The sequence below is a fragment of the Pongo abelii genome, chromosome 12 (genome assembly GCF_028885655.2).
Source record: "Pongo abelii isolate AG06213 chromosome 12, NHGRI_mPonAbe1-v2.0_pri, whole genome shotgun sequence".
NCBI lineage: Eukaryota > Metazoa > Chordata > Mammalia > Primates > Hominidae > Pongo > Pongo abelii.
This window is the reverse complement of record NC_071997.2, coordinates 103631952-103659370: the sequence shown is the minus strand read 5'-3', so window position 1 is coordinate 103659370 and position 27419 is coordinate 103631952. Positions and strand designations below refer to the sequence as shown.

Sequence of the window (27419 nt, the reverse complement as noted above, 5' to 3'; positions counted from 1 at the left end):
CCTACTTTTTGGTAAAGTGTTGAATCTGAATGTTGTTATTAATAGAAGAACTCTTACATGAGAAAGTAATTTATATCTTTGTGCCACATGTAAAGAGTGATGATGATCTTTATTGTAAATAAATTTAAGGCATAATGATAAATTTCGTTTTATATTGATAAGTCCCATTCAGGAAAGTAAAGTCTTCCTTTAAGTGTCATAATCTTTAAGTATCTTTCATTTAGGAGTTTGATGTATTTATGAAAAGTCAGCTGTTAAGTACCAATACATATATTACAGTTATGTTTTTCTGTGAAATCATATTCTAAATTTTTTTTGGAAAGAATTCATTTCAGAAATTTAAATACCCATTTAAGGATGAAGTAAGCCTTTGAAAATGAAATGTTTAAAGGAAAAGTGTATTTTTTAATAGTAAAATTTCACTAATTTACAGAGTTACACAGGATTGAATTTCATAGTCTTCAGATCATTTGTTGTTGTTTTTTTTTTTTCAGAAAGTGTTCTGTTTTCACTTTCTTTATATTAATAACAATAACTTGCTCTGGCAGGTATTCTTAATCATGTTATACTTTCCCTTGAAGGGATGTGTGTGAGCGGCAGATAGTGTGCAGTATTCGAAAACACCTGTCTTCCCTTGCCTTTCCTATTCCCATTTTCCCTACTTCTTTGCCAGTTTTCTTTCTGTTTAACTCCCTTGATTACCCCCCGACTTTTAATTTCTTCTCTTCCTTCCTCCCTCCCTTCCGACTATATTGGTTATTGGGCACTGGGAGAATACTACAATAATGTAGATAAAGCCCTTGCCCTCAAAAAGAATGTCTTGCAGAGGGGAGGTGGGACAGGCAAGCAGTCAGTTTTACTGTAGTGTGCTAATTCAGAGTGACATGATGGGGCGGGGGTGGCAGAGGGCCATGGGGTCATCTTCCCAAGGCTTCAACAGGGGGTGACATCTAAATCAAGTGCTTACATAGGCAAGAATTAACCAGGTACTGAAGGGAGGTGAGGAAAGCATCTTAGGCAGAGAGAGTAGCATGCAAGAAGCCTAGGGAGATGATCATTCAGTCCAGCTGGAATGTGAAGGGGATGCGTTTGCTTTTGTTGATACAGCTGTTGACAAAGCCCCATTAGTGGGAACAATGTTCTGAATTTGTTAGGATGACATGAGATATGTTATTGAGCTAAATTACCAATTTAGGCCAGAAACAGATGAATAGATTGCCATATTTTGAAAATAACTACTTAAAAAAGACAGGTAAACATGTGGGTCAGCAGTAGCTCTCAGACAGTACTTTGATAGCCACCATCTTATTTTTTAATTTTTATTTTAAATATTAGATTCAGGGAGTATATGTACAGGTTTGTGAAAGAGGTTATATTGCCTGGTGCTGAGGTTTGGGCTTCTGTTGATGCCGTCACCCAAACAGTGAACATAGTACCCAATAGGTAGTTTTTCAACCCTTGCCCTAGCCCTTCCCCATCTCCTTCCCTCCCACACTCCCTCCTGTCTTTAGGGGTCCCAGTGTCTGTTGTTCCCATCTTTGTCTGTGTGTACCCAGTGTTCAGCTCCCACTAATAAGTGAGAGCATGCATTATTTGGTTTTCTGTGTCTGCGTTAATTTTCTTAGGATAATGGCCTCTAGTTGCATCCATGTTGTTGCAAAGGGCACGATTTCATTATTTGAATGACTATGTAGTATGCTGTATATGTACCGCATTTTCTTTATCCAGTCCACTATTGATGAGCACCTAGGTTGATTCCATGTCTTTGCTATTATGAATCGTGCTGTGAAAAACATATGAGTGCAGTGTCTTTTTGGTAAAATAATTTATTTTCCTTTGGGTGTATATAGTAATGAGATTGCTAGGTCAAATGGTAATTCTGTTTGTAGTTTTTTGAGACATCTCCACATTGCTTTCCACAGGGGCTGAACCAATTTACATTCCCACTAACAGTGTATAAATGTTCCTTTTCTCCACAACCTCACCAACATGTTATTTTTTGACTTTTTAATAATGGCCATTCTGACTGGTGTGAGATAGTCTCTCATTGTGGTGTTGATTAACATTTCTCTGATGATTAGTGATGTTGAGCGTTTTTTTATATTTGTTGGTTGCTTGTATGTCTTCTTTTGAGAAGTGTCTGTTCATGTTCTTTGCCACTTTTTAATGGGATTTATTTTTCTTGTTGATTTGTTTACATTCCTTATAGATTCTGGATATTAGTCCTTTGTTGGATGCATAGTTTGTATTTTTACCCATTCTGTAGGTTGTCTGTTTACTCTGTTGATAGTTTCTTTTGCTGTGCAGAAGCTCTTTAGTTTAATGAGGTCCTGTTTGACAATTTTTGTTTTTGTTGCCTTCGCTTTTGAGGACTTAGTCGCAAATTCTTTGCCTGAGCCAATGCCTAGAAGAGTATTTCCTAGGTTTTCGTCTAGGATTTTTGTAGTTCGAGGTCTTACATTTAAATTTTAAATCCATCTTGAGTTAATTTTTGTATATAGTGAGTAGTGGGGGTCCAGTTTCATTGTTCTGCATATGGCTAGCCAGTTTTCCCAGCACCACCTATGAGTAGAGTGTCCTTTCCCTACTGTTTATTTTTGTCAGCTTTGTCAAAGATCAGTTGGTTGTGTGTGGCTTTATTTCAGGGGTCTCTATTATGTTTCATTGGTCTATATGTCTATTTTTGTAGCAGTATCATGCTGTTTTGATTACTGGAGTCTTGTAGTATAATTTTAAGTCAGGTAATGTGATGCCTCTGGCTTTTGTTCTTTCTGCTTAGGATTGCTTTGGCTATTTGGGCTCTTTTTTTTGGCTCCATATGAATTTTAGAACAGTTTTTTCTAATCTTGTGAAAAACGATGTTGGAAATTTGATAGGAAGAGTGTTGAAACTGTCAATTGCTTTGGGCAATGTGGACATTTTAATGATACTGATTCTTCCGGTCCATGAGCATGGAGTATTTTTCCGTTTGTTTGTGTTCTTTCAGCAGCGTTTCATAGTTATTGTAGAGATCTTCCATCCCCTTGGTTAGATGTATTCCTTGGTATTTTTATTATTATTTTGTGGCTATTGTAAATGGAATTGTGTTCTTGATTTTGTTCTCAGCCTGAGTGTTATTGGTGTATAGAAATGCTACTGATTTTCGTATATTGATTTTGTGTCCTGAAACTTTACTGAAGTTGTTTATCAGGTCTAGGAGTTTTTTTGGCAGAACCTTTAGAATTTTCTACATATGGAACCATATTGTTGGTGAAGAGAGGTTGATTTGACTTTCTCTTTTCCTATTTGGATGCCTTTTATTTCTTTTTCTTGCCTGATTACTCTGGCTAGGACTTCCAGTACTATGTTGAATAGGCGTAGTGAGAGTGGACATTCTTGTTTTGTTCCAATTCTCAGGAGGAATGTTTCCAACTTGCCCATTCAGTATGATGTTGGCTGTGGGTTTCTCATAGATGGCTCTTATTGTTTTGAGGTATGTTCCTTCGATGCCTAATTTGTTGAAGGTTTTTTTTATCATGAAGGGGTGTTGGAATTTATCAATTGCTTTTTCTGTGTCTATTGAGATGATTATACAGTTTTTAATTTTGTTTATGTGGTGAATCACGTTTATTGACTTACATATGTTGAACCTCCTTGCATGACTTGATCACGGTGAATTACCTTTTTGGTATGCTGCTGAATTTGGTTTGCTGGTAACTTGAGGATTTCTGTGTGTGTGTTTATCAGGGATATTGGCCTGTAGTTTTCTTTTTTGTTGTGTCTTTGCCAGATTTTGGTATCAAGATAATACTGCGTTCATAGAATGAATTAGGGAGAAATCCCTCTTCCTTGGTTTTTTCATTTCATTTTGGTAGGATTGTTCCAGCTCCTCCTCGTACATTTGGTAGAATTTGGCTGTGAATCCATTTGGTCCAGGGCTTTTTCTGGATGGTAGGTTTTTTATTACTGATTCAATTTTGTAACTAATTATTGGTATGTTCAGGGTTTCACTTTCTTCCTGGTTCTTGGAAGGTTGTATATTTCTAGGAATTCAGATTCCTAGATTTTCTAGATTTCCTCTAGATTTTTTAGTTTGTGTGAATAGAGGTATTCACAGTAGTTGCTGACGATCTTTTGCATTTCTGTGGGATTGTTGTAATGTCATATTTATCATTTCCAATTGTGCTTATTTGGATCTTCTCTTTTTCTTTGTTAATCTAGCTAGCAGTCTATCAGTCTCGTTGTTTCAAAGAACCACCTTTTCATTTTGCTGATCCTTTGAATGCCTTTTTTGGTTTCAGTTTCATTTAGTTGTACTCCAATTTTAGTTATTTCTTCGACTAGCTTTGGGTTTAGTTTGTTCTTATTTTTCTAGTTCCCTTAGGTGCAATGTTAGGTTGTTGAGATCTCCCTATCTTCTTGATACAGGCGTTTTGTACTTTCCTCTTAACACTGCTTTTGCTACATCCCAGAGGTTTTGGTATATTGTGTCTCTATTTTCATTTGTTTCAAAGAATTTTTTTGAATTCTGCCTTAATTTCATTGTTTACCCAAAAGTCATTCTGGAGCAAGTTTTCTAGTTTGCATGTATTTGTGTGGTTTTGAGAGCTCTTCTTGGTATTGATTTCTATTTTTATTCCACTGTGGTCTGAGAGATTCTTGGTGTGATTTTGATGTTTTGAATTTGTTGAGACTTGCTTTATGACCATGGTCAATCTTTGAGTATGTTCCATGTGCAAAGGAGAATAGCATTTATATTCTGTGGTTGTTGGATGGAGTATTCTTTAGATGCCTATTAAGTCTAATTGGTTAAGTGCTGTATTAAGTCCAAAATTTCTTTGTTAGTTTTCTGCCTTGATGATCTGTCTAATGCTATCAGTGGGGTGTTGAAGTCACCCACTATTATTGTGTGACTATCTACATCTTTTTGTAAGTCTAGTAGTAATTGTTTTATAAATTTGGGTGCTCCAATGTTGGGTGTGTGTATATTTAGGATAGTTAAGTCTTCTTGTTGAATTGAACCCTTTATCTTTATGTAATGCCCTACTTTGTCCCTCTGGACTGTTGTTGGCTTAAAGTATGTTTAATAGTGATCTTCTGCTCCTTTTTGTTTTCCATTTGCATGATAGATCTTTCTCCAGCGTTTTACTTTGAGCCTGTGGGTGTCATTACGTGTGCAATAGGTATGTTGAAGAAAGCAGAAGGACGAGCCTTTTTTTTTTTTTTTTTTAATAATCCACTTTGCCACTCTGTGTCTTTTGAGTGCTGTGTTTAGGCTGCTTATGTTCAGGGTTAATATTGACATGTGAAGTTGGGCTCCTGTTGTCGTGTTGTTAGCTAGTTGCTTTGTAGTCTTGATTGTGTGGTTGCTTTTATGGAGTCTATAGACTATGTGCTTATGTATGCTTTTGTGACAGCAAGTATTTTTTTTTGTTTCCATGTTTAGGACTCTCTTAATCATCTTTTATTAGCCTTTTTTCAGGGTTAATATTGATATGTGAAGTTTTGTTCCTGTTGTCAAGTTGTTAGCTAGTTGCTTCCTAGTCTCAATTATATAGTTGCTTTATGAAGAACATAGACTATGTGCTTATGTATGCTTTTGTGGTAGCAAGTTTTATTCTTTTGTTTCCATGTGTAGAACTCCCTTAATTATCTTTTATAGGGCCAGTCTGGTGTTATGCCACCACTTTAGAAGAAAGTGGAATTCCACAATTGATCATGAATAAACCTTCTTGGGTTAGGAAGATATCATCATTGTTATTTTATTATTCTTACTATTATTTAGTGGTTTTTTTTTTAACAGAAGTTTTGATTGTTGAATTATATGGGAATTAACAGAAGTGTGTGACAGGCTCCAAAAAGTGAGGATATAACAAAAGTCCAAAGTAAAATATTCACTGTAAGCATAGCTTACAACTTATCAGCCTGGATGTATTTTTAATATTTTTATGTTTCCCTATTTTTCTCTCTCTGTTTTTTAGAGAGTATACATTAGTGTAACACATATCTTTATTGTATTTTGTATGTTTTCTTGAAATCTGGGATTAAAAGAGTCCATTACCATCCCAGAAATCTAATAACATATCTTCTTGCCATATTTTTACTAAGGACCAACCTGACTTGAATTTTAAAACAAAAAAATGCAAAGCAATTGCAAATTGTTCTAAAAGCCTCATTCATTTTTCCATGTGGATCATTTGAAGAAGATTGTATCAGTGAAGAAAGGGAAAAAAGTTTCTCAGTTAACAAAAGCATCTTTATTCTATATATTAAAAGAAGATTACAATCTAGATTATTTCTCATGAAGTCTAAGGTTTTTGGTTAGGGAATGTAAGATGACAGATAATTCATATGATAGGGCTTTGATGATACATATACCATGCAAATGACCGTGGGGTTGTCATTGGCCATTTTATCTTGTCACAGGATAAATCCCAGGATACAGTCTTTCCGTTGTAGTGAAAACAGAGCTTTTTTCTTGATTATAGCCTGGGTTTTAGAAGTATCAAAACCATAGTTTCTAGTTTTGAAATCTGAGTTACCCCATGAATGGGCAGGGAGCTGAGGTCACAGAGCCAAGAGGGCAGCTCTGGAACCGTGGATCTGGGGCTGGGAAGCCAGTCAGTCCTGTGACACTTGTTTCCAAGCTTGCCTTCTCATGCCTGTGCGGGCAGGATGCTCTCCGCTTAGGACCTGAGCACTGCTCCCCACATGGATGCAAGTGCTTTTTCCTGCCAGAGAACCTGCACGGCTCCTCCCTGGTCTGCTTTGGATCTCTGTGGAGATGCATCTCATCAGTGAGGTCTCCCTGACAACTTTCTAAAGAGTTTCCCCTACAACCATCTCTCTCCACATTTCCTATTCCCCTTCCCTGTTTTTTTTTTTTTTTTTTTCCTCCGGGCCACTTATGACTTTATTATGCCACGTATAATTTACTTGATTAATGTTGTGTGGTCCGTCTCTCCCACCAGAATGTAATGTTCCTTGAGGGTAGGGCTTGTGTTTTTTTCACTGTAGGATCTTTAGCACCTAGAATGGCGCCTGCATATTGGAGGTGTTCAGGAAATGTTTTTGAATAAACAAATGATGAATGAATTTAATGTAAAATTCCTCCAACAGGATTTTCTTTTTTTTTTTGCTTTAAGTATTTCTTTGGGGGAGGACACCATACTTCTGCTCAATGAAGAGAAACTTTTACAGCCCAGAGGTCTTTTATTTTATTTTTTTTTAACACCTATTATGCCGTGAATTCATAGGGAATAGGTTCCAGCAGCTCCGGCTCCTTCCCATTGGTTCTCACAAAGTGTGCTTCTCTGGGTGGAGCAGGCTGGTGCTTCAGTTGAACCCAGGTACCTTTCTCTTTGGCTTCTTCTTTTTCTGGTCATTTTCCTTCACGCGTTTCCAGAGGCTGTCTTGGCTCTTAGAGTGCTTAATGTGCTCAATGTGCTCAATACGCACATTAATTCTCTTGGCAAGAATCTTGCCCTTAACTTGTTTGTTTACAACAATGCCAACAGCATGCTGGGTAACATTGTAGACTCTTCAAGTTTTGCCATGGTAACACTTGTGGGGCATTCCTTTTTGAACAGTACCCATTCCCTTGATGTCTACAATATCACCTTTCATACGGATTCGCATATACGTGGCCAAAGGAACAACTCTGTGTTTTCTAAAAGGCCTAGAGAACATATATCGGGTGCCTCTCCTCTTTCCCTTTGTGTTCGTCATTTTGGCAAATTATTGGAAGATGGCGGTTCCAGCTGAAAGGCCCTCCAACAGAAATTTTATATGACTTTCTAGTGCTTTAAGTAAATAGGAGTTGAACATTTTTCTCTTATCTTTATTTGTAGAATGACAAAGGACAGATCCCTGCTGATGTTGTTCCAGACCCAGTAGATATGCCATTAGAGATGGCTGACGCCGCAGCCACTGCTAAGGAAATCAAGCAGATGCTTCTAGATGCGGTGCCTCTGTCATGTAACATCTCAAAGGCCATTCTCCCAAATTATGATCATGTCACTGGCAAGGCAATGCTTACGTCACTTGGCCTGAAGTTAGGGGATCGTGTTGTTATTGCAGGACAGAAGGTACAGTAAGTAACTGCAATCTCTGAAACCAAGGTCGTTACGTCCATGACCTGTGTTCAAGGGCGCAGACAGTATGGTCAGTTTTGAGTTTTTTAAAAAAGATTCAACATGTAGGTAGAAAGATACTTAAAGGGAAATGTAAAACTTAGATACGAATTTACTGTTAAGTTATGCTCTAAGAATATAAACTACTTGAACTTAATAATGAAGACATCTTTATTTAAATAAAGAGTGGAGTGGAGTAGAACTCTTGAGTGAATTTAGAGGCATGAGCTGAGGGATGATCTAGGGTGGAGGATTTTCTTTGCAGTCCCCTCTTTCCCCGGTGGTGCTTCTCTGATTGCTGCTCCTCCATAGAAATGGAGCACAGGAGACCCTTGCTGTTCGTAGGTGTTTGTCCGCCATGGTACGTCTCCGACTGCTGCTCCTCCATAGAAATGGAGCACAGGAAACCCTTGCTGTTCATGGGTGTTTGTCTTTGGGTTCCCACAAATAGGGAAGTTTGAGATATTATGTAACCTGGTGATAAAGATTTATGTGGAAAAGAGGACTTCTCCTACTCCCATCATCCAGACACCTTTTTTCCTCCCAAGCTTTTGTTTCCATATTGCATTCATTTATTGCCAGTTGCTTTTTAAAAATATCTCATATGGGAGGTTTTCTTGTTTTTTTCTTTTTTAAATGAATTAATTGTTTTATTATACTTTAAGTTCTGGGATAGATGTGCAAAACATGCAGGTTTGTTACGTAGGCATACACGTGCCATGCTGGTTTGCTGCACCCATCAACCTGTCTTCTACATTACGTATTTCTCCTAATGCTATCCCTCCGCTAGCCCCCAACTCCCAGTTTTTTCTTAATATTGAGGTTAATAGGGAACTTGGTATAGAGAATGGAACAGGAATTCCTGCTTGGATATTGAATTTCCCAACATAGCTACATCCCAATTTTTTTTTTTTTTTTTGAGTAGAGTCTCACTTTGCTGCCCAGGCTGGAGTGCAGTGGCACAGTCATAGGTCACTGTAGCCCCGAACTCCTGGGCTCAAGTGACCCTCCTGCCTCAGCCCCTGGAGTAGCTGGAACTACAGGCGTGTGCTACTATTCAGCTAATTAGGATTCTTACGTCTTCTTGGAAATTGACTCCCTTATTATTATTTAATGTTCCTTTTTATCCTTGGTAATGTTCCTTGCTTGGAGCAAGGAACATTACCAAGGATAAAAACGTAATGTTGAGAGAGCGAATTTTTAAAATTCACTTTGAGAGAGTGAATTTTTAAAAACTTCCATGGTGAAGTAAAGTTAAGTTGCAAGAGTAGGACCCTTGGAATTACTAATAATTCCCACAAGTTATTCTGATTTATATTTTCTTTAGGTTGGTACATTAAGATTTTGTGGAACAACTGAATTTGCAAGTGGGCAGTGGGCTGGCATTGAACTGGATGAACCAGAAGGAAAAAATAATGGAAGTGTTGGAAAAGTCCAGTACTTTAAATGTGCCCCCAAGTATGGTAAGGTTGATATTATTTAACTCGATAAGAATTAATTAAAAATAATCAAGTTTTACTCTTTTACAGTTGTTAAATAAAACTTTTCTCCTGATTACTTCTGTGATAAATGAGGGGCATGTGGATGTAGGGAGGACTTTTTAAAGATGGGAGATAGTTATATTTATTTACACTGATGAGAGTTGACGTGAGAGGGAGAAATGGTGGTTGCAGGAGAGAAAGGGGGCACTTACAGGAGGAAAGTCCTGAAAAACTTGAAAGGGAAATGGATTTCAGTATAAGAGTTAGCCTTGCATTAGATCAGGCACAGCTTTCCACTATTTTATTTTATTTATTTTTTTGAGATGCAGTCTTTCTCTGTCACCCAGGCTAGAGTGCAGTGGCTCAGTCTCAGCTCACTGCATCCTCTGCCTCCCAGGTTCAAGCGATTCTCCTGCCTCAGCCTCCCAAGTAGCTGGGATTACAGGCACTTGCCACCACGGCTGGATAATTGTTGTATTTTCGGTAGAGACAGGGTTTCACCATGTTGGCCAGGCTGGTCTCGACGTCCTGACCTCAGGTGATCTGCCCACCTTGGCCTCCCAAAGTGCTGGGATTACAGGCATGAGCCACCGTGCCTGGCCAACCATGAATTTCAGAGGCCATGATGGAAAGGTTTAGGAGGGTGTCTGGTAGTGACTGGTGAAGAAGGCATCTGATGGGATTGTCTCAGTGATGTTTTTGGGAAAGCGTCTTTCTTGGGACTGGTCTCTTGGGTGGCTTTTAGTGGGGAGACGGTGATGAGAGGGGTGTTTTCGTTAGTAGGCTGTGAGCTGTTGGGCTGCCCTTGATTCTTCCTGCCAGCAGTATAGTGATTGGGAGAAGGCCTTTGACCAGGGGCACGCCCAGCTCTGCAGACCTCCCTCAAATCCTGCACCTAGTAGTGTCGTGGCCAAGGGAGGGACTTGGTTATCAAGGAAGTACAGATCTCTGGAGGTCATGAAGTACTTGGAAAACTGGAAAAATCAAGCAAGGCCAACTTTATGACCACATTCCTGAGGTTTCTTTGAAACTCTGCGGGGTTTCTTTCTCTTTCCGACAAATGTTTAAATTCTTTCTGACATGTTTAGGTAAATTTATTCTTCCTCTCTCTCACACACACCTATCCTGTCTATTGATTTCAGTTTGATTTTGTAGTCACTTACTATGTTGTGAATATTTTTCCTTGAAATGAAATATTCTTCTAGAACATTATTTTCCACGATTGTGTAGTATTCATCTTGTGGCCTGATGGTGAGGTGGTGTGGTATGATGATGATGAAGGGGATGGACTTTGGAATCTGACTGCTTGTGTGTGAATCGATTTCTTTACTTACCAGCTATGTGACTCTCTTTCTCTTCTTGTGCCTCAGTTTGTCTTCTGTGAAATAGGGATGACACTATCATAAGGACTAGTGCAAGAATTAAATGTGTTGGTAAAAGTATAAAGCACCTAGAACAGTGTGTGATTCCCTGTAAGCACTCAACAGATGAGAGCTGTTGACTATCACGCATTTATTAAAATTACTAGTTTCATCACACACTTAGGATGGAATCTCATTTTTTTGGTCTATTAAAACTTTTTTTGTTTGTTTATAAAAATGCTCATTGTATAAGATTTGAAAACAAGAGGAAAATAAAAATTCTGCATTTTTATTTAATATCCTAGTGTAATTTCCCCAAATCTTTACATATTGTTTGAAAATGTGATTTTGAATAGCTCCATTTCCTTTAATTTTTCCAATGTGATGGATGAAAATTTCTATATTTTAATTGGTATTTCTCTTATTGTGGTGAAATAGAACACTTGTTAAAGTGTTTTGTTGTAGTATAGGTATTTTTTATGTTTCTTGGCAATTGCCTGTTTGTATTATTTTCCCAGTAAAAATTGGGATATTAGTGTGTCTTTTTAAAAAAAGGATGAGTTTTAAAATACATACTTGTGATATTAAGCTTTATTTATTATGGATATTTTGTCTGGCTTGTCATTTGCCTTTGAACCTCATTTGCAATGTTTTTTGGACATGTAGTTTTATGGCTTAAAGACTTTTCTTTTATAAATTCTTATATTGCTTTTATGCTTTGATAATTCTTCGTAATCTAAGGATTAGTTATACATTTTATATTTCTTTAAATGTTTATATTTTTCCTTTTATTTTTAGTTGGCACGTAATAATTGTACCTATTTATGGAGTACAGAGTGATATTTCTGTGTAATGTAAGGTGTAATGATTAAATAAGGGTAATTAGGATATCCATCACTTCAAACATTTATCATTTGAGAACATTCAAAATCCTCTCTTAGCTTTTTGAACATATGCAATAAATTGTTGTTAACCATCTTCACCCTGCAGTGCTGCAGAGCACTAGAACTTATTTCTCCTGTCTAGCTGTAATGTAAATGTTTTAATTTTTATACTTAATTATGTAATCCAGTTGGAATTTATTTGGTTAGTAGTTTGAGGTTAAGAATTTAATTTTAATTTTCCTCCGATGGATTACTTTGCCACCTGTCAAGCAGACTAAGGGCAGGATCAAAAGCCTTTAGCAACACATAGGGCAGAGGTAAATCAGAATTATGGAATCATTTAGATTGCCAGCAGAACTCATGGGGACTCCCAAACTCCCATTGTCCCAAGGGAAGGTGTGCTTGATTGGCACAAAGCTGGATACCCCTGTCCCCTTGCATGTACTTAAAGGCAAGTTGTGGGGCAGGGGTCATGTGTTGGATTGTGTGAAAATGGGCATAGCCCTTGACAGTCCTGGGAGCACCAGGTCACGGCTAAGCTACTTAAGGTGGAGGGGAGGGGAATTGGGGAATCCCCTGGCTAATCAGAAGCCAAGGAATTTCTCAACAATGGTTTTCTCTCTTTCTAAATCTATCATCTTTTCCCTTTGGCTTCTCGTGCTGCTTTTATTATAGATTAAGTTCTTATCAATGCTATGGTATATTTCAGGCTTGTTTTGTTCTATTGATCTGTTAATTCTCATACCTATTAGATTTTTTAACTGTAGAAAATGATAAGTTTTAATACTTGGTGGTATTACCGTTTTTATGTCTTTTAATAATTGCCAAAGTGAATACATATACTTAGTTTACTAAAGTCAGATTGTATGGCAAGGCTTACTACAAAACTCTCTCTTAGCTTGTTTTTCTCTGCCCTCAAATCCTGCTCCTTAGAAGCAAGAACTATTTCAACTCTTTTAGCTGTGTTGTCTGATATTAATATCTGTATTTATAATTAACATATTTACGTGAATTTCTCTTGATTTTTCCAGTTCGAGACATCTAGTGAGTTTGTACTATGAAGAGAGAGATTTCGTTCTCTACACGAGACAATAGAGTATTACCTTAAATATACTGAGAGAATATGAAACCCAATGTAGCAGTTTCTTGGTTGACTTGTTTTTGGTATAGCCTGTCCGTCAGTAGCTTTCTGACAAAGGACTCATGATAAGTAAATGTGTTGAGACCTTCTATTCTAAACACATGTTGATTTCTCCCCTCAGACTTTATGTGATAATTTGGGATAAGGAATGTTAGGTTGGATTTCATATTCTCTCAGTATATTTAAGGAGATACTTTATTGTCTCAGGTGGAGTTTAACAGACTTTTTCTGTAAGGGGCCGCATGGTAAATGTTTTAGGCCTTGTGGGCTATGCATTCTCTGTTGTACCTGCTACTCAGCTTTGCTGTTGTAGTAAACGGGCAGCCATAGGCAGTGTGTAAGCAGATGGACGTGGCTACGTTTCAATAAAAATTGACCAATAAACAGGCAGTAGCCAGGATATGGCTGTTGGGCCGTAGTTTACCAACTACTATCCTGAGCTTCCAGTGTTGCTGTTCAGAAGTTTTGAAGTATTGTTGTACAGATTATTTAGTATAAAATGAAAAAGGAAAAACAAAAAGTAGGTAGAGGTTTTTCCATCTTCTGTTTTTGACCCTTTCCTCCTTCTTGGAAGCGTTTAGTATTTTTTCTCCTTTTCTTTTTTTTTTTTCTTTGGAGTTCATACCATTTTTATTCCTTACTGATATTTTAGCGGGGGTTGGGGAAGAAGAATTGGAGTTAAACCTATGTTCAGTGGGCCATGTTTATCTGGAAATTTGTTATTTTTGTCTTTCCAAATAGTTCATCATGTGTTTGTTTTTAGTTAAGCCTTACAGTTACATGTCGAGATTTGAGAAAAGTCCTATCAATACTTCAATTAGCCTGAGTAACTGAGTAATAGAGGCTGCCCATATACTATGCATGCAGTCATTGCTTTACATTTAGTTTTGGTTCTCTGAAATGCTTTGGTTAATTAAAAAAAAAAAAAAGAAGAAGAAGAATGCAAACTATATAGATGAGGTTTTATATACTATGGAAATCTTTTTAAGCCATAGAATTAAATACTTAATTTAATATACAAATATACTTTAGCTTACAGAAATTTCCTGGTGAGATTTTTTTTGTTAGAAAATATATTTATTATTGATAGTGAAGTAAAGGTGTCAGTAGTCATGATAGAGGTTATATCAGCCAAGGTTGCCTTCATATTGATAAAAATACCTTATTCACTTATAAACATTATTCCAGTAAAAAAGGTACATTTTCTCTCCTTTTTGTCTTTTTGCCTGTGTGATCACCATAATAAGTTAAAATGAAATAGCTCTTATATAATCAAAGGAGAAGAGAAAGAGAGAGAAAACCAACATGCCACAGCGTAGACAATTCCACCCAGCACTGCTGCCTCCAGTGGTCTCTCCTCTCCCCACTCCAATTAATTTAGCTTTCTACCCCATCCCACTTTGTTAGGGGGGAGGTTCACCAAATGATGGGGCTTACTCAGAAGAGAAACATTTTATGGTCAGTGGAAGTTAGAGAAAGTACAAAAAGGTGGAGAGGGCTGCCCTTCTCTTTTAATCATCGTAAGAGGGTTTACTAATACTGAAAAGTGTCCTTCAATGACTGTTCCCTGATCTAGGTTTTGGCCTTTCAACTTGCTGCTGTTCAGAAAACCACACGTTTTCCCTTACATGAAGAAAAACAATTTATTGAACATTATTATGACATTAATGACACAAATCAAACAAATTAGAAAAATACTCCATAGCTTGACTTCTCTTATAAATGTTTATTTTAGGTTTCTTCCAATCCTGCCAGCTGCCTGTATTCACACATACAATTTTTCACATAATGTAATCAAATATATAACTTAATTTTTTTGATTTGCTTTTTTTTTTTTTTTTTGAGGCAGTCTCTCACTCTGTCACCCAGGCTGGAGTGCAGTGGCCGCCCAGGTTCAAGCGATTCTCCTGCCTCAGCCTCCTGATAGGGATTACAGGCACGCACCACTGTGCCTGGCTAAGTTTTGTATTTTTAGTAGAGATAGGGTTTCGCCATGTTGGCCAGGCTGGTCTTGAACTCCTGATCTCAGGTAATCCGCTTGCCTCAGCCTCCTAAAGGGCTGGGATTACAGGTGTGAGCCACAGCACCTGGCCTGATTTACTTTTCATATTTTTCCATATTTCTACATAATCTTTATTGTCTTATAATATTATAATGATATAGTGGTTTATGGATATAGTGAATTCATTCATCATATTGGCAGGCAATTATGTTTTCTCCTACTTATGAATAATATTACGGTGATGACATATTCAGATATACAACCTTTTCCTCCTATTTAGAGTATTTTCTCATGATTCATTTCCAGAAGTGTGATTGGGTCATTGTAGTAAACTAGAAATTGTGTCACCTCTTGAAATGTATTTTTTTCTTTTAGTATATAGATGAAACCTTGTAACCTTTGTCATACCATTAAATATAATTATTTCTTTAAAATTAATTCTGTAAAGTGGATTAGGTCAAGATTTTTGTTTTCTAAAAAGATCATACAAATATACATTCCCAGAGTATAAAATAATTTATTTCGTCAAACCCTTGCCAACACTGGTTGTAATCATCATCATCGTCATCATTATCACCAAGCTTAGAGAGAGAGAGAGAGAGAGAGAGAGAGAGAGAGAGTGTGTGTGTGTGTGTGTGTGTGTGTGTGTGTGTGTGTTAGGGAAGAAAAATAATTTAGAGAAAGAATAGAAAGTCATGGAAAATCTCATAGGTAGGAGACAGAAGAGAGAACATTGTAAATAAGTTTAAAAAATGGTAGGAAAATCAGGATAAAGTAATATGGACTCTGAGGTGGGAGAGAATTTTAAGATTAGCAGAAAAGTAGTGTAGTTGGTACTTTTTAGTTATTAACAAAGCACTCACTTCTTACAGAGTCTCGAGCATTTCTATCCTGCTTTAAAACAAGTTGTTTTTAATATATTCCATTTTAGTCATAATGTATATTTGCTAGATTGTAAACACTCAATGAAATAGTGTAATATACATATTATGGCTTTATTTTCACTTTTTAAATATCTTAGCCAGATTATTTTGGTATTAGTCTATATTCACTATCTCTAATGTCGGTGCATACTTCTTATGCTGGTTATTTTATTGTGTGGATAAACTCCTTTCTGGTGGAATTTTGTACTGCCAGCTGTTGCAGATAGGCAACGCCCCTGCCGCTCCCCTCCCCAAAGCACACTGTATTGTTTCTGATTGTCAGAACCTGAGGGCCAGGCCTTTTAAGAAGAGTATATTTTATAGTTAGAAAGATTTATTTTATCCCTGCTATGTGTAACACACTGTGATTAGGTACAGTGGGGGAATGCAGAGTTAAGTAACATTTAAATTTTGTCTCTAAAAAGTGTTAGTCTAAAAGAGAGATGAGACATGGACATAAAAAGCTATAATGTGGGATAAATATAACTTCCAAAGGAGATGTAAGTTGGCATGGAAGAATAGATTTTTATGCTCTATGGCTCACTATTATTTGCCAATTGCTTAGAAATGATAGAAAACTATTAATATTACCTTTACTCATTTCTCTTTCTCCTGAATTTCACTTAACACCTGAAATGTGGTTCTTACATTATTGATGTGTTGTTAGTCTTGAAAACTAGATTGTAAGCTCTTTAAGAGTAAGCACTGTGTCTTACATTTTTTTTCCTCTCATCATAGGACATACAGTGGGCACTAAAGTTTTATATTAAAGATTTATGTTACTAATTAGTTGTACTTGTTCCTTTATTTGAAATGTTTTAATTGTTTAACACTAAAATTCTGCATTCTCCCTTAGGTATTTTTGCACCTCTTTCAAAGATAAGTAAAGCAAAAGGTCGAAGGAAGAATATAGCACACACTCCTTCTACAAAATCTGCTGTACCTCTCATCAGGTCCCAGAAAATTGACGTAGCTCATGTAACGTCAAAAGTAAATACTGGTAGGTCAAACCAGAAAGTTAACCATCTGCTTCAGTATTTTAATTTTATTTGTAGAGTTCCTGATATTTAGATTGCTTCACTGTTTTTTTGTTAGCCAACTCTGAAACCTGAATTTAATAAAACCTGCATCTTATGTGTTTTTAAACCTCAATTTTAATGACTTCAGTTCCTAACAAATGTATTTCAGATTCGTTCCTTCCTTTTTTCCCCTTACTGTCTCCATACCTTTATCACACATAATCTATCCTCAAAGCTAGGTTTCATACTTTCATCAAATTTTTATGGAACAAAACTAGCTTTAGGCTCCTCGCCTATTGAAGGATGTTTAGTGACTTCTTTTTTACCAGAAAAAAGTCCTGACTCCTGAAACTAGCAGTTGCGGCTCTTTCTTTATCAATAGAGTCTCACGTGGCTTCCATAGATGAACTGTGGAAGTTCTATGGAAGAACTATGGAAGAGTTCTATGGAAGAGAACGGTTTATCTTATCTCTTCCCTGTCTTTTACATACATTTTCTCACTCCTCCCTTCATACTTTGTCTCATGCTATTTATCTGTGTGCATTAATTTGACTTCTGCCTTTTGAGGTCCTCACCGTTTTTTTGACTTCTTATTCATATCCTGTTTCTAGTTCACTTTAATCTCCTCATTCCCTAACTTTGTATGTACTTTTTTTATCCATACCACCCAATTGTTATTTGTTATCTTGAGTTTTGTCCTCTGGTTGCTTTATTTGTGCAAGTGTCGTATTCTCTCAGCAAAATTTTAAACTTTAACTGAACCATGAGACTAAATTGTAGTGTTGTTTTCACTGTAGCAATGGACAAAATAGGTGCTCAATAAACACTTGCTAGCTTGTAAATAGTTGAGGTAGAAAGCTCTCTACCAGGATGAAAAGAATTTGTCCAAGAATTCGGCTGGCCTTTATATTCCGTTCCACTGGGCTGTTTGAATATCCCTTTGTCAATACTGCACTCCATAATTAGTTTTTAAATTTTTTTAAAAATTTTTAAAAGTTTTAAAAATAAAACTTGGTGTCCAGTAGTGGAAAACCTCCTGTCTCATTCTTGATCATTGTCTTGCCAATTTGGGGCTTTTATAAATCACCCTTCTGTATACATTTTACAATAAACTGTTAAGTTTATAGTGTAAGACAGTCCAAGCATAGCAGCTTTGAGATGACATGGACATTGCAATGAACACATAAAGATTTTAAGTAATGTAACCACACTCCAAGAATTAAGGGTGTAGCTGGGCATTGTGGTGCACACCTGTAGCCCCAGCTACTCCAGAGGCTGAGGCAGGAGGATCACTTGAGTCCAAGAGTTTAGGCTGCAATGGGCTATGATTGTGCCACTGCACTACAGCCTGGCTAACAGAACAAGACCCTGTTTCTTAACCAAAAAAAAAAAAAAAGAAACGTAAACACTCTTGAAACAAATGAAAGGAAAGTTTCAGCCAAGAAATAGAAGATATGAAAAAGAACCAAATGATACACCCAGGTGTATACACACACACACACACACACACACACACACACACACACAAATGAGTACAAGCAGAACTGTGGAAATCTAAGACTGGTGAATTGTATGACTGCCAACATCCTGGTTGACATATTATACTTATATCATAATTTTGCAAAATATTACCTTTGGAGGAAACCTAGTCAAAGTGTACAAGGAATCTCCTTGTATTATTTTTTATAAAAACTTTAAAGAAAATATAACTGAAAAATAATGGAAAAATAAAAATTTACTCTTCAGGTTGCCTTCACAAAATGTCTCCTCTCCACCCTCTTCATTCAGTTTCTGCTGTTGGAGTTCAGGCTCTCATGCTTGGACTATGCTAATAATGTCTGACTGGTCCCTGCTTCCAGCCTCTCCCGCTGTGGTTTCGTTGCAGCCCTGCTGTCAGGAGAGTGTTATTTAACTAGACTCTGTTCATGCCAATTTTGCTTTTCAAAGCCCAGCAGAGGCTCCTTCTTTACAGAAGAGTTCTCAGACCTTAGCTGGGCACTGGCGTCCCTGTCTGAGGTGTTACTGTGACCTGTCTGTCTAGTCTTGCTTTTCCTACATTTTGTAAGTACTCTCTTCCAGCCAAGCTACTCACCATTTTCTGTGTCTTAAGATTTTCTTTTTGTCCATCAGGAATGCCTGCCCTCAGTTCTTCCTGACCATACAGCCAGTATTCTCAGGAAGAAATCTGACCTGTCCCTTAGGACCCATCTCAGAATGTGATCGTCTTGATGAGACATTAATTTATCTTCGTAGCCACTGTTATTGTCTCCTTCTCGTATGCTAGTGCTTATACCAAAACACGTCCTCATATGTCTGTGCAGTTGTTATCCAATATGTTTTCAGAAGTAAGATTTCGATAATGAGGGATGCATGTACTTTAAAAAATACATTTTATGTTTAATGTTAAAATTCTTGCTGAAAGTTTTGTATTTTTGTGTCCAAGGATTAATGACATCAAAAAAAGATAGTGCTTCTGAGTCAACACTTTCATTGCCTCCTGGTGAAGAACTGAAAACTGTGACAGAGAAAGATGGTAATATACCTTGTAACCTCTGTTTCTCAAGATTTAACTTTTGATGGAACTTTAAAATAATAGTAGGAAAATAGTTTATATGGAGGTTAAGTTTTAAAGTTGGTAAGGGAAAAATTATAGTAAAAATTAGACTTAGAAATCACTGAAGCAGCTCATACCAAGCTATATACATTATATTTTTTGTGTGTAAAATACAGCATTATGATTCTTTTACTTAAATTAGATAACTACTGGACTAGATTTAAGAAAATAAAAGGAAATTCCTTAATATAGATGGCTCTACACAAATGTTTCATTTGCCTTTAGCTATCAAATCATTAGATGAATTGAGCGTAAGTATTCCTGCTTGCCTTCTGGTTTAACTCAAAACGTCTTAATATTAAACTTTTGTTGCCTTAAAACATATTAATATCATGTTTAATTTTTGTATAAATAAGATGGGACTCTACTGTGTCATCTAAGGTGAGAGGTGAGTGATGGTCATTAGATTAGGTAATCAGTTTACATCAATTGATGTGGTGACACCTCTTATGTAAGATTGTGATCTTACTGTGGGAATCCTTAAAATATTATTGCTTGTGTTATAAAATCTTTTATATATAAACTACAGTTGCTATTTGGATGAAATCAGGCATTTAATTTGACACTAGATAATCCATAATTGAGGAAGTTAAATGAAGAGTTTCAGAAAGATTTGCCTCGACGAGCTGCTTCTTGGTCCACATCTTATTTTCCAGTTTGACACGTTCTTTATCTGTTACAGTTGCCCTGCTTGGATCTGTCAGCAGCTGCTCCTCTACATCTTCTTTGGAACACAGACAGAGCTACCCCAAGAAACAGAATGCAATCAGCAGTAACAAGAAGACAATGAGCAAAAGCCCTTCCCTTTCATCCAGAGCCAGTGCTGGTATCTATGGCTTTTTCAAGCAGGCTTTCTTGGTGTTTTTTATCTTGGTTTGTTTGTAAGTAGATTTGCTCTTTTTAAATGTGTAGAAGGAACCCTTTACTTCAATCAGATTGAACTACTTTTACTCTTCCCCGCCTCCCCCTGAGCCTTAAGCCTTAAGGTCTCTTCGTTTTGTTGTGTCAGATATCGGACTTTGCATTTATTTTCATGTAATTCATTCTTAGTGGTTTCACCTCATCTGAATTTAGCTTCTTCACAGGGCTTTGTGTCATCTTCATATTTAAAAAACATGCTTTCTCTGTTTTTATTCAAGTGATTGTTTTAAAACTATGTTTGCTTAAAACCTAGGAGAAGGTCAGAGGGTCCTCTCCCAGCATGGCAATACCAGCCAGTTTTGATAGGGCTTTTTAACCAGCCGTGAACCTGCATAATCTCACTCAGTCCACATTTCTTCAGTTATTTGTAAAGATACGTAAAACACTTTATCAGACTTCATTTTGAAATGACATAGATTTTGTCTGTTGCAGTTCACTTATATTTTGCCTATATAGTGAACTTGTCCAGAAAGGTAAAAGCCATCTTGGCAAAAATTGTTCTTCATGAACCTCTTTATTACCAGATCCTTTTTTTAGTACTTCTATTAATAGTACTTGTACTGAACCAACATTTCATTATGGAAAATGTTCATGACAGATTTTTAAAAAAATACTTGATGGGAAAAAACCTCCAAAACTCTCAACAATAACATTGACATAGTAAGCCTAAAAATTGGGACCCTAAAAGTAGAGAACCTGAAAGTTTTCCCTGAAATTGTTTGCCTGGAGTATATTCTCTGAGTGGCTTCCTTTCTCCATACCCCAACCAGTTTTTCTTTATGTTGTGAGGAGCAGAGGTGAGAAGGTACAGTGCTGACACAGCCATCCTGTTTGTCTGAATTTCATTCACATTTTAAGGCCCCCTTCATTTGGTATTTGCACTTTTGACATTTACTTGATTTTAAAATATACATGTGGGTATGGAATTACTTTTTTAACCTTTTAAACAAAGTAGTCTAGCGTGCCTATATATTTACCTTTTAAAAAAATAAATTTGAGGGTTATGTTGACTTAAACAACAGTGAAGATGAAGAGAGTTATCAGAGTGAGAAAGAGGACCTTTCGAAGAGGGAGATGGGCAGAGAATGGGAGATATGGGAAAGTCTGCGTTGGGAACCCCAGAGACATTCACTTAAAACATGTTTCTCTAGTGAGTAGCTATTCCACTTTTTCTATAGATTTGCATTTGAGGGAGATGTAGACTGCAGAGAACGAACAATAATGGAAAGTTAGGTTAAAAAATTAGAGAAAGAAGAGTGGAAATAAAGGATTCAGGGAATGGGAAAGGTAGGGACCTCGGCCTCATCATATCCCATTGTTATTTACTTTTTTTTTATATATTTTTTTTTATTAAAGACAAGGTCTTGCTGTGTCGCCCAGGCTGGAGTGCAGTGTTGCAGTCATAGCGACTGCAGCCTTCAACTCCTGGACCCAAGTGATCCTCCCACCTTGGCCTCCCAAAGTGCTGGGATTTACAGGCATGAGCCATCATGCCCAGCCTGTGTCCCACTGTTGAACTTGCCATCTTTGGTTCATTGTCTACAGGCAACAAGGGGACGGGCCTGAGGATTTCTGATCATAGAGTCTTGGTTTTAATCTAGGTGTACCACTTACTGGCTGTTAACAGTGTGTCTTAGTTAATTCCTGAGTTTGTATCTTATTTTTCAGTATAATTTTTAGGAAAAGCACTTTGTAAACTATGAAGTGCTATAGAATGTTGGTTATGATGAGGGCCTTGGACTTACTGGTGTAATCCAGACCTTCTTCATGGGTTTATTTTCCTTGTTTAGTTGCTGTGTTTTTGATTTCTTCTTTTTTCACAGTATGACTTACCTTCCATCCCATGCCCTCCTCCAGAGTTCTCTACTCCCTCTCAGATGGCAGCTCTTCAAATCTTTGTTTATGTACTGATGGGACAAGGCTCAAGTGCCCACCTCTTCTATTTCAGCTGTTATATTTGAACAGCTTTCTAGATCATATTTCTCTAGGACTTTCATGTTTAATAGTGGGCATTTCAAGGTTTAGTTTTGAATCAAGTTGAGAGGGCAGTGGTTTTGTTCTTAATAACAAAATCACTTTAGGATACTTAGAACCGTATAGCAATTTAACCTTCAAATCACACTACTTTTGGCTGGTCACAGTGGCTCATGCCTGTTATCCCAGCACTTTGGGAAGCTGAGGTGGGAGGATTGCTCGAGCCCAGGAGTTTGAGACCAGCTTGGTCAACACAGTGAGACCCTGTTTCTTTAAAAAAAAAAAAAAAAAAAAAAAAAAAGTCAAATCACATGACTTTTTATATAATTTACACTGAGTCTAAGTGAACTATTAATACTATAATTCTAGTATTTTAGTAGAATAGAAATTGGCAAACTATGGCCCATGGGCCAAATCTGACCTGCCACTTGTTTTTGTAAATAAAGTTCTTTGGAATGCAGCCATGCACATTTAAAAAATATATTGTCTATATCTACTTTCATGCTGCAACGGCAGAGTTCAGTAGTTGTGGCAGAGGTGGTATGGCTAGCAAATCCTAACATATTTAATGTCCAGCTCTTTGCAGAAACAGTTTGCTGTGACCACTGTTCTAGCAGAGATGCTGCAGGCAATCTTGGAAGAGTTGGTACTTTACCAGGGATCAGGTTTTGTGAATTTCCCATAGCAATAATTTTCCCAGGAAACTCTTCACATTTCCTTTGAGTAAATTGACTTCACATGTGAGAAACACAACTGTAGATGACTTACGTGATGAAAGGCATCAGATATCAAAATCACCAACTAACTAGACTAGTTAGAATACCTAGTGTGATTTTTTGGCTAATGTGCTTTTTGAGTTTTTTTCTCTGTTTTTTCTCCCTTTTCCTACCCTGCCCCCGTATCCCTCCCCTACTTCAACAGGTTTGAATTCCTCAGCAACATCTACAGCAAATAATAGCCGTTGCGAGGGGGAACTCCGCCTCGGAGAGAGAGTGCTAGTGGTAGGACAGAGACTGGGCATCATTAGGTTCTTTGGGACAACAAACTTCGCTCCAGGTAACTTATCTGCATATTTTCTTAACTTGAATTCTTTAGAATACAAAAGGTTTAAAATTTTACATGTAAATAGAATTTAATTGTAGAGAAATCTTGATGAACAGTTTTTGTGGATGGCAGCTATAGTACAGAAAATGTGAAACGATGATGAAAACTCAGACTGTTTACTCAGGTGGATGGTTACCCATACATTTTTTTCTTGCCATTTGTGTTTTAAATGGTCAGTGTTAAAAATTAGTTGTCATTCTCCAATTTTGCTCCTACTGATTGCTGGATGTGCTAAGTGAAGGGCAAACATTTTAGGATTAGATTTTTGCTACGGATAATCTTTAAAATAAGTAGTAAATAATGAGTTAACTGTATACCTTTTTAAAAGAGTGGCTTGCAGAGAAAAGCACACAAAAGGGCTCAAAATACATGTTTTTGGGGCCCTTAAAAATATATGTTTGTGTATTTATATATTCATTCCAATCTATACTTAACATTGTTTCCAAAAGTAAAGATTACTTTCTTTTTTTTTTTTTTTTTTTTGAGATGGAGCTTCGCTCTTGTTGCCCAGGCTGGAGTGCAGTGGCATGATCACAGCTCACCGCAATCTCTGCCTCTTGGGTTCAAGCGATTCTCCTGCCTCAGCCTCCCGAGTAGGTGGCATTACAGGCATGCGCCACCACGCCCAGCTAATTTTGTATTTTTAGTAGAGACGGTATTTCTCCATGTTGGCCCGGCTGGTCTCGAACTCCCAAACTCAGGTGATCTGTCCGCCTCGGCTTCCCAAAGTGCTGGGATTACAGGTGTGAGCCACCGTGCCCAGCCAGATTGCTTTCTTTTGTATTGTCAGTGATTATAATTTTAAACAGAAGTCGGTTGAACGAAACCAAGTTTGTATGTTTTAAATAGCAATATGCTATTTTAACACATGGTGGCATTGCAGCATTTTAGGAAAAGGTTATCTAGAACATTGATATAAAAAAAAAAAGTTTGTAGCATTTAGCCAAGATCTATGAGGGATCTGAGATTTTACCCTATTTGCAAGCTAACAAATTCGCCTGCCACAGTTTCATAGATGTTGGTGGAAGATATTGTGAGTACTAGAGTCATCACAAGTTTGAGACAAAGCACTCTAGTACTCACAGTCATAGCAGTAGCCAGAGTATCAGCATTTTCTTGAACTATTATTCCCTTAGTGCCAATTCCCACAGGGTGAGAGCGAGCGAGCCGGGTGTCACCTGCACAGCCAGTGTTTTTTGTTCCAGGAGAGGACCCTAGAGCTTAGGGAATCTGAATCTTTGAACTTATTGTACACATCCCTGCCATTTGCTCTGGTGGGAGATGCTAGCTCTGTCCTCCAAGGCTGTCCCCTATACAGATGTTAATGAAAAGGTAGTCTAGAACAAGAGTAGTCACTGCCTCTACCCATAAGACATGCGGAAACATGACAGGACCGTAGGCCACTGTCTCCCAACACAGTCTTGTTTCACTAATACCACTTATAATTGCAAGCCAACTGCTTGATTTGAGTTAGGTGTTTTATAATTCATGACTTTCTTAGGTCTCCAGGTAGTAATTGAGATTAGTTAGGAGATACTTAATATAGGATTCAAATAAAAACTCAAGAATCCCATAGGTAGGTTATTTTTTTACACTTACCATATGTCTTTTGAGTTCCCTTTCTCTGATGATATTAAACCAAGGTAGAATGGTTTGATTCTTTGGATATAATTCTTCACTTTAGGTTGATTTCAGTTTTTAAATTCCTAATGTAAAGCATTTAGAAATTTGGGAAGTAGTAAGCAAATATAATAAAAAGTGGAAACTTTTTGGTTAAAAACATTCTGTCCTGTAAGGAAGTAGTAGCATCAAAAATTAATCACTGCTACAAAACAGTGGTAATATCTTAAGTATTTGGAGGTTATAAGATCTAGATTTGAGAGAGGTCATATTTAGTCTCATCAGCATTTTTTATCAGTGCCACCTTGGAAAGAAAATTAACATTTAAATGGGAAGATATCCATACCACACCACTGCCAATGTGTAGTCTTTATTGTTAACACTTGTCATATGTATTTCTGCTGTATGCTATATGTTTCCAAAAGTTATATGGTTAACATTAGCAATTATATGGTAAATTAAAAGGGGAAAATGCAAAAATTATATAGGAAAGCATAAAAGGCAGAAGCAAGTAAAACTTGGAAAATTGTAACTGTAGCACTGAGAAATAACAGTGGCAACCAGACTAACCTGGTTTAGGACATTTGGAAATGTGATGACCTATTTTCAGAGCTAGTGCAGCTTAACAATAGTTTCGTAGACATTACTTGTATTACATAGTAGGAAATGGACTCAGGTATCATCTTTTTATACATAGAGGAAAAAAATTAAGAACTTGTGAGTTGGTTTTTTAGAAGGCATATAATTAACTCTTTGAACTAGTAATCTGGAAGAAACATTATTTTTGTAATTTGTAATAAGTTTCTTGATATCTGTGTCCTATCTATGTTACTTGATACTGATTATAAGAGACCAAATACAATTACTACTGTACATTCCTTTTAAATCACAAATAAATGGACTATTAGATACTTCTAATTGGTCTTGAGGCACCCTCAATTAGAAAATCCTTATTTTAGGATTATGTGTCCATTTACCTTATATTGGGTAAAACCAAATTTAAAGCAACCTTGCTACTTTAATTTTAGGCTCTCTAGAAAAGGAAATCCTGTTATTTCCTTCAGAGTAGGTCCTTTTAAATACAAAAAGTCTTTAAAATAATTCTATTAGCTAACCTAAACCTTTTCATTTAGGTAAAAAAAGATTTTTCTTTTTACCTTGGGTGGAAAAAAGAAAAAGCACTCACCATGATGTCTAGTGGTATTTTCTATAATATTTTTGTCCTTCTTTAATTATTTGAGCACTGTTTGTGGTGTTCTAATGTTAGGTGAGTAAGATGAAAAGATTGCATGTTCATTTTATGATTTTTAAATCTCAATATTATGTTTCACTTCTTTCACTGAAACACACTATATTACCGAGTCAAGAACAGTTTTTCATTGCAGCTTTTAGATATATTTTGGTCATATACTGTTTGTACAATTGCCAATTCTTGCCAAATTTGTGTTTGTGCATTTTATTTTCCTCCTTTAATGTACTACTCTGCAATTATACTTGTAAAGTGTTTTTCCTGTACACTTACTGAATTTTCAAAGTTTACAATTTTATCATTTGAAATCTTAATGAGTATCATGATCTTCCCTCATTTTGGTCATTTATGGAAATGTTAAAACACCTAGACTTTGGTTTTGTATAGTAGCATAACAGTTTTGGATAAAGTACAGATGCTTTTAAAATGCAATATTCATGTTCTAGGATATTGGTATGGTATAGAGCTTGAAAAACCCCATGGGAAGAATGATGGTTCAGTTGGAGGTGTGCAGTATTTTAGTTGTTCTCCAAGATATGGAATATTTGCTCCCCCATCCAGGGTGCAAAGGTGAGAGAATGAAATTTATGTTTATTTACAGAAGCTTTTTGTAATTTGCAGTGGTTAATAGAGACACTAATTTTATATTAAAGATATGCTCTGATTGTAGCCCATGTCTTCTTTCAAGGGGTTAACCAACCACCTTCTTCAGAGAGAAGGCTCATGGAAATCTAAATTTGCTTTGCTGAGGATTTGCAATTTTAAAAACCTCCTTTATTCCTCATTTGCAAACCCTATGAGTATGTGTAGGCTATTAGAAGTGGCATTTGCAGCTAAGAACAGTGAGAGCAGCAAGCTTAATCTGTCATGCAAACAAAAGTAAAAATGCTCTCTGATTGCTTCAGTCACATCCTAACTACATTAAATTTCCTGCCAGCAGGCACCCCATTCATTCTCCTACAAACCTAATGGAACCAAAATGGCTTTTTCCTCTGATTTCTTTAGTTTTCAAAAA

General features: G+C 36.8%; 1 protein-coding gene across 12 annotated transcripts in view; it reads left to right on the top strand.

The window, feature by feature from the left end:
- The window catches only part of CLIP4 (CAP-Gly domain containing linker protein family member 4), a 130399-nt gene that overhangs the window by 70098 nt on the left and 32882 nt on the right, over positions 1-27419 (top strand). For all 12 annotated transcript variants that reach the window (XR_008522186.1, XM_063713477.1, XM_063713475.1 and 9 more), the window contains 7 exons: positions 7830-8066; positions 9439-9574; positions 16760-16903; positions 19366-19455; positions 20219-20362; positions 23353-23487; positions 26851-26974. Coding sequence is in view for 11 of the 12 variants with exons in the window: in XM_063713477.1 (XP_063569547.1) it covers positions 7830-8066; positions 9439-9574; positions 16760-16903; positions 19366-19455; positions 20219-20362; positions 23353-23487; positions 26851-26974 (1010 nt within the window). In the remaining variant the exon portion in view is untranslated. The remainder of the gene's footprint in view (positions 1-7829; positions 8067-9438; positions 9575-16759; positions 16904-19365; positions 19456-20218; positions 20363-23352; positions 23488-26850; positions 26975-27419) is intronic.